At 43.2% G+C, this 7,741-nt stretch overlaps 1 protein-coding gene across 3 annotated transcripts in view; it reads right to left on the bottom strand.

The window, feature by feature from the left end:
- Nucleotides 1–1,416: 1,416 nt before the first annotated feature.
- Nucleotides 1,417–7,741, bottom strand: part of Nrp1 (neuropilin 1) — a 139,713-nt gene continuing 133,388 nt past the window's right edge. The window contains exons 17-18 of one of the 3 annotated variants that reach the window (XM_005345923.2): nt 6,146–6,196; nt 1,417–4,213 (exon numbers count right to left, since the gene is read on the bottom strand). In XM_005345923.2, coding sequence (XP_005345980.1) covers nt 3,924–4,213; nt 6,146–6,196 — 341 coding nt within the window. In that variant the 3' untranslated portion in view covers nt 1,417–3,923. The remainder of the gene's footprint in view (nt 4,214–6,145; nt 6,197–7,741) is intronic. The other 2 variants (XM_005345924.3, XM_005345926.3) reach the window with 2 other exon arrangements.

Here is a 7,741-nt window from a genome sequence, read left to right as displayed (position 1 = left end):
AAGTAACCCCTTGCCTGCAGAGTGGGGGCTGGGTTCTAGCAGTTCTGTTTTGACAAGCTTTTTGTTTTGTTTTGTTTTAATTTATTTTTATTGAGCTCTACATTTTTCTCTGCTCCCCTCCCTGCCTCTCCCCTCCTCTTCAGCCCTCCCCCAAGGTCCCCGTGCTCCCAATTTACTCAGGAGATTTTTGTCTTTTTCTACTCCCCATGTAGATTAGATCTATGTAAGTCTCTCTTAGTGTCCTCATTGTTGTCTAGGTTCTCTGGGATTGTGATTTGTAGGCTGGTTTTCTTTGCTTTATGTTTAAAAACCACTTATGGGTGAGTACATGTGATAATTGTCTTTCTGGGTCTGGGTTACCTCACTCAAAATGATGTTTTCTAGTTCCATCCATTTACCTGCAAAATTCAAGATGTCGTTCGTTTTTTTGGTTGTTGTTGTTTTGTTTTTGTTTTTTTTTTCCTGCTGTGTAGAACTACATTGTGTAAATATACAACATTTTCCTTATCCATTCTTCAGTCAAGGAGCATTTAGGTTGTTTCCAGGTTCTGGATATGACAAACAATGATGCTATGAACATAGTTGAGCACATGTCCTTGTGGCATGGTTGAACATCCTTTGGATATATACCCAAAAGAGGTATTGCTGGGTCTTGAGGAAGGCTGTTTCCTAATTTTCTGAGAAATCGCCACACTGACATTCAAAGGGGCTGTACCAGCTTGCATTCCCACTAGCAATGCAGAAGTGTTCCCTTTTCCCCACAACCTCTCCAGCATAAGTTGTCATCAGTGTTTTTGATTTTGGTCAGTCTTACAGGTATAAGATGGAATCTCAGAGTTGTTTTGATTTGCATTTCTCTGATGACGAAGGATGTTGAGCATTTCCTTAAGTGTGACAAGCTTTTTAAAAGATTTATTTAACATGTTTTGGCTCAACATATTTTTTTGGTCGTGTGTGTGTGTGTGTGTGTGTGATTGGTCATTATTTTTTTCTATAGTTTTGGTCTCCAAAGGAATGGGCATTCCCCCAAGACTTACCAAACAGACAGTTGTGACATTATGCTCAGTTTCCCCTTTTCCTAAATGTAGTATATAATCAGTATATAAATTTACCTACTTCCTACAGAATGAAGACTTGCCAATAGTAATCTGTCAGTATCACAAAGCCAACTTTACCACATGGATATCCAAGCCAATATAATTTGGGTGGGGGAAAATGTCCACTTGGAGGCCAGTTCTGCCTCGCTCACCCCCAGAAAACCTGGTTTCGGATTCCCACTCTGGGAAAAGTCTCCTTGTTCTCTGTCCACTTTGAGCTTATTTTGAAGAGATAACTTAAACCTTGGCAGGTACCAGAAGGTGGACTGACCCCAACATCTTTAGCAAGAACAGAGCTAGTGGAATAACAGCCATCAGGTTTGGGATTTCTATGAAAATGTTTAATTCAACGGCTTCTTTGGAATGTGTAGTTTGGAGCTTAAGTTACAGTTCATTCTAAGTGGTTTTTTTTTTTTTATGCTACTCAGAGAATACAAATGTCATTTCAAGTTAAGGCTTCGCTGTTCATTTTGAAAGAACAATTTACAAGTGTCATACATATCATCATAGAAAATAAAAATTTCTGTAAAAAAAATTTGCACAAAATTTTATGAGGGTACAAAACATGAAGCAATAATATACCAGAAAATGAGACATCTTACTACAGAAAGTCTTATAGATTTCAATAAAGAAAAAATATGTTATTTTACACCTTTAAAAATTACGAAACAATCTAAAACAATATAAACTGAACATTTTGTAACACTGCCTTTACAAATTAATAACTTTATAAACATATAACTTTTAAATATATTTATCAGTGCAAGGTACTTTAAAATTTAAAGTTGCAGTATCATTTTTTCCTTGGCTGAGGACGAGGGTCAAGTCTGTTGCCTTAGTAACAAAGTCTCACTTAATGCTTTCCTCCCAGGATGATTGTAACAAGTGAATAGATGCCCCTGGGAATAGAAACATAGTCTTTTTTTTTTTTTTAAAGTGATCAATACTTTCCTGGAAAAAAGACATTCTCAATCTCATTAAACCAAAGTGAACAGACCATTCGTCCAGGAAGCAAACGTGATCTCCAAGAAACACAAGTGAGACCTACAGCCACACAGGGAAGGAAGAATTCCGAGTTCTTACATTCAGCTCAGCAAGACAGAATCCACCAGCCAGAAGCGGCTTTGGGTTAAGATAGCTACCTCTTTGTGCTGTTGAGGGTTATGCCTTGCCAGCCTTTGCTTTATGAGCCATTGGAAGTTTCTAGAAGCATTCATTAAAATTTATTTTTTCAGGGTTTCTGCTGAATGGCTTACTCTAAACATTGGTTTTGATTTTATGTACCCCTTCTGCCTGGTCTTAAATAGCCTTGCCTCAGGCATCAGGTCTATTGTTTATTTCTTAAATGAACGGTTCTTTCCACTCCCCTCCTCTGACTCAATAACAAAACAGGAAGGTTCTCAGGGGTCATTTCGTATATCTGGATGTAAAATGTTTCATGTCCTTTAGACTTGGGGGTTATATTCACTGTTCCCTGTGGATCTCATCTGAAAGCCTGCTGGTATTCCTTTCTCTTTCAACTTACAACTTCCGGTAGACAAAAACATTCATATCAAACATCAGTCTAATCAGAATGGATGGGCACATGGCTTAAGGAAAAAAGATACTGTCACTTAAACCAGTTAACAAGAGATCCAAAGTTAGACTTTGGAGGACAAAGTTAGGAATTCCCCTTACTTAATTATCTTAAAACATAAAGTCTAGTAAAATGGTTCGCCATCGCCAGCTGGTTAAAGCTGCAAGGTTCATTCTGGTCAGTGGCAAATGCTTCGATTCTAAGAGAGAAAAAAAGGAGGGAGGGAGAGAGAAAGAGCCAAGAGTTTACATCTGAAAATACATTCCGTAGGAAAGAACAACGAGAGAGAACATTGCAGCTTTATACAAAGGGTCAAGAGACATGACATTGAACTTCAGAAAAAAGCAGAACGATTAAGCCACGTTGCCAGGTCTTCAGAGCCCTTGCCTTCCCCGGGTCGGCGTAGCACACTAAAATATACTTTCTTCTTAGTCAGTGGGCCACCAGGTCTGATTGAAAAAGAAGGGTTTTCACCAGAAACAGAGTGGGTCATCCACGGGACACAAGGAACCAGTACAAACAAAAAGGCACTTGAGAGGACGAAGACTAGCCAGTGCCGAAGACTTTTGTGGTGGTCATCAGCGGGACACCCGGGTGCCAGCAGTTTGGTGGCTGCATGTTATGGTATTCTGAATGGAGGTCACAAACACGAGATTCGGTACAACACTGTAAAACATCAAGAAAATCTGTCGGTATTGCTTGGTAAACAGAGCTGACACGCTATATGGGTACTGAGGCCACAGTACTTTGCAGACAAAATAGTCTCATTCTTTTCTCGCCCCTGCGCTCGCTACGGGTAGCGACGCAAAGGTGGATGTCGGCGTCCCCTGAAACGTGGTTATGCTAATATGCTCTGGGCACTGGGGTACAGGTCGCATGTCCATCCAAAGGGCCCACTGAACAACGCCTGGTGCCAGCATCTTGGATTTTGCAGTTTCCGAGAAGAATCCATCACAGGGTAAGAAGAGAGAGGAAAAAGCGGGGAAAGAGGATGAACCATGAAATCAGTCACACTTGGTCTCAACTGGCTTCTGATTATCCCAGTGAAACCAAAAGAAAGCCGACTGTACGTGATTCCGGTTGTTACCAGTCACCTGCTTGCGTCTGTAGGTGACGCTCATTGAAGCTCCTGAGAAAAGCCTGGCTTGGCGTCGTGGACGCCCTTCCCAGTGAAAGCAGAGCCGCAGAGTCCCCGCACCTCCGTCATCCTCCCACCTCAGTCCTCCCACGCTCCCTCCAGCTCCGAGCCTTCATGCCTCTGAGTAATTACTCTGTGGGTTCAGTTTGTCCTTTTTCAACTTCACACCATCCACAAGTTCAAAGTTATAGTTCTCCAGGGCGGACAGGTTCCTTTCCGACATGCCGTTGTGCCAACAGGCGCAATACAGAACAACTCCACAGACTGCACCCAGGAGTACCCCCAGGGCACTCATGGCTATGATGGTGATGAGGATGGGGTCCAGGGTCTTTAGCACGTTGCCTGGCTTCCTGGAGATGTTCTTGTCACCTTCCCCTTCCCCTTCATATCCTGGGGTGCTCCCTAAGGAAGGAGACAAGATTAACTTGTGAACACTGAGTGGCCACATGTGAGTAGATGGAAAACCAGGAAAGAAAGGAAGGATCTAGGAGCCGTTGCAAGTGGCAATGCATGAGGAGGGAGGGGAGGGTGCTGGAATTTGGAGGTTAGACACTGAGGTCACAACCTAGTTTAAATCACTGTAGAGTGACAGATATGTTTATACTTCTCATTCCAGAGAGTTAGTCATGATAAGTCAAGGTTTCAAAAGCCCAGACTGGACCTGGATGACCTTGCATTGCCAATCCTCCTGCCTCCGTTCCCTTGATGTTGGGATTGTTGGTATGCACTGCTGCATCTAATACATATAAAGCTATAGATTAAATCCAAAGCTTTGTGCATTGTGGGTAAGCATTCTGGCAGCTGAGCTAGCTACATCCGTAGCCTCAGATGTGCAGGCATGAAGTTTTGTCAAATATTGGCCACACAGTTCTCTACTGCATTTGGCAGGTGGATCTAAACCTTCTCCTGTCTTCTGCCTGACCTCGCAGGCAGGCCCAGTACCGTGTCCTATAGAATGCTGTTCTTAGTGTCCCCGTGGGTTTTCACACAGAAAGCCAGGAACACCCTTAAGCCCCAGACTATCTAGCAATACTGAGAGAGAGAGAGAGACGTTTTTTCCTGAATAAACAAATCCCTACTGCTATCATGCAGAAAGGGCTGTGGCCCCGACTAAGAAACAGTGTCTGTGCTGTGCCAAATAGGGGCCATTTAATAAGCCGCGACTTCGCCACCCTGATGGCGTTGCTGGAGACAGTCACGCTGCTCTGCAAAGGAGTCACCAGGGATGTGTTTGCTTTAGAGTGGAACATGAGAAGTTATTAGCATGGGAGCTTTGAGCCTAATTACCTGGAGCAGGACTGAAATGCTAATGGGCAGCTTGTGCGGTGTTTACTTAATGGTGCCCTGATCAACTGAGACTCCAATCAGCGAAAACTAAAAATATGAGATGCGAGTCCCTAAACAAGGGAAAACAAGCCTGGGGGCATATTAATACTCTCTCCCTCGATGGAAGATTGTTTTGAAACAACTTCTAATAAAGTTTACGGCTGTGTGGACCTGGTAATGTGTCAATATCTCCAGCAGCACAGAGCCGTGTTTACTGTTTCTGTCAGTCCGTGCTGTCTGTACAAATAGCCGGATGATGTTTCCAATGACAATGGATGGCAATGGTGCCTTGCTGTCCCTGCTAGCAGTGAGCAGTGCTGGTCAGGCAGTTTGGAGACTGCTGGGACCTCGCTCTGATACTGTGTCTTACGTCTGAGCACAGAGGAGGTGCTAACTCAAACCGCACATTTTACAGCTAACCTAACACTCAAGGCTACCCCTAATTGGCTGTGTTTCTCATGTATCAGTCCTGTTGTCTGTTAAACGGGAGGAAGCTTGCCCCGTGGGACCTCTTGGAGGGTCTAAAATCACGGGTCTCTACTGCTTGGAGGGTAAAGCAGTCCCTTAGTAAAGTCCATCATCAATGTCACCCCCAGACTGTAGGGCCAGGGGAATGAAACAGGACAAGATGCTCAGAGAAGCTGGGCTCTCGGCTTTCCTCAAGACCCTACCTGGGAGGCCAAGAAACACACGGATTTGTTGGCTTCAAATGACTACATGAATAGTTTGTACAACTTTCTTTTTTGTGGTTGTGTCTCAGTGAAAAAGCTCCGGCAGGGAGGGACTGGGCAGACTTCCTCCTGGGAGTGCAGCCTCACAGGGTCACCCCCAAGTCCCCAAGGCAGCTAAGGACATATGATCCCATCCTCACCCACTCACTCAGACACAGGGACTCATTTTGTCTACACTGCCTGGATACACTGGTGTGCGAGGAGTTCAGAGATGTTTATTTACAAACAACAAAAAACACAGGGAATTAAAACAGGCTGGTCAGTAAGATCAATTTACCTGCTTCACCAATTTTCATTTCTGTATTCTTTTTATCTAGGTCTGTTGGTTCTGACAAGGCAAAGAAAATGGAAAGAGAGGTTTAAATGGCCAATGAGATAAAACAGGTATGATACACACAGCTGCACAGAAACCCTCCAACCCCTGTGCTGGGCTTCTGTAGGATTCAGATAGCACAGTGTCCCTTTCTATGACTCAGAAATGCTGGTAAGACCCAGCGAAGGGCAGAGGGACAGGTTTGACATGCGGACTGTGGGAGATTGATGAAAACGAGAAACGCAGATGGGAACAGACCCCTCTCACTACGAGGCTGCGGTGTGCTGGTAGCTGCCTCCTGCTATTGGTGTGTACTAAACTGGCTTTTGAAACAGCACAATGACTCTCTGAGACAGGAAACATCTTCCTGTACTTTATCGGAAACAGCTAAAATAGCCAGGCGATGGTGATGCATGCTTTTAATCCCAGCACTTGGGAGGCAGAGGCAGGTGGATCTCTGTGAGTTCAAGGCCAGCCTGGTCTACGAGAGCTAGTTCCAGGACAGCTAGGACTGTTACACAGAGAAACCCTGTCTCAAAAAACCAAAAAGAAATAAAATAAAAATCTATGAAAAAAATGGAGCCTTGGGATTTGGTACAGTCCTGAGTTCCCTCCTGTGTTCCTAAGTTTAAAATCTTATCTAAGACATCATAGGCAATTTAGTAAATTTGTGGAAATGAATGGCTCATATGTAGCTAATACTCACAGCCTCCATAACTAGATTGCTCAATAATATATATTTGTAAATAATTACATAATTATACACATATTCACGTGAAGCCCAGAAGTTGACATCAAGTGTCATTTCTCAATTTCTTTGGACTAATTTTTTGAGACAGGCTCTTTCACTGAACCTGGAATTCACTGATTCAGGTAGACCGGCTGGCCTGTGTGCTCCAGGAATCTACTGGTCTCTGCCTATCCAATGCTGAGATTGCAGATGTGTTAGTACACATCTGTGCCTGGCTACTAGGGATCCCAGCTTAGGGGTTCCACTTGCTGTCTCAACCAGTCCTTTTGGATCCCTCTTTATTGGTCTATCTAAGTAGGCAAAAGCCATTAAAAGAAGAAACTTACAAGACCAGCCTCCATCTAACTCACTGTACCACTTGGCACATTGCTTTGTATATAGTACAAAGCCAGTTAGAACTATTGGCCTGAACTGAGTTTACTCCTTTGTTTTCATTCATGGCATTTGTTCTTCTATCCCTGGGACATCTCCTTCTCCATCCCGACTTGGGAGGAGAGTACAATATTACACACACTGTAATGGAACTATGCAAAATGCACATGTGAATTGCCAGGTAGCCATAGAAAAGAATAATTTGAAAAGACGATGCCAGTTGAACTATTAAACTGTATCACTTTGTGATCCCGTTGGTTAGGGTGGCATCGAAGAGGCTTCCTTCTGTAGAATGAAGCCCTATCCACTGCTTTCCTTTGTATCAGTTTCTTCAATTAATGGTATCAAATTATTGCCCCTTTAAGGATTACATATAGTCAATGTTTTATAGAATAAAAGACTTGTAATGTTTTTTTTGGTTTTTTTTTTTTTTTTTG

The sequence above is a fragment of the Microtus ochrogaster genome, chromosome 4, assembly GCF_000317375.1.
Source record: "Microtus ochrogaster isolate Prairie Vole_2 chromosome 4, MicOch1.0, whole genome shotgun sequence".
Classification (NCBI taxonomy): domain Eukaryota; kingdom Metazoa; phylum Chordata; class Mammalia; order Rodentia; family Cricetidae; genus Microtus; species Microtus ochrogaster.
Note: the sequence above shows the minus strand (reverse complement) of the source record. Positions and strands in the feature narration are given on the sequence as shown.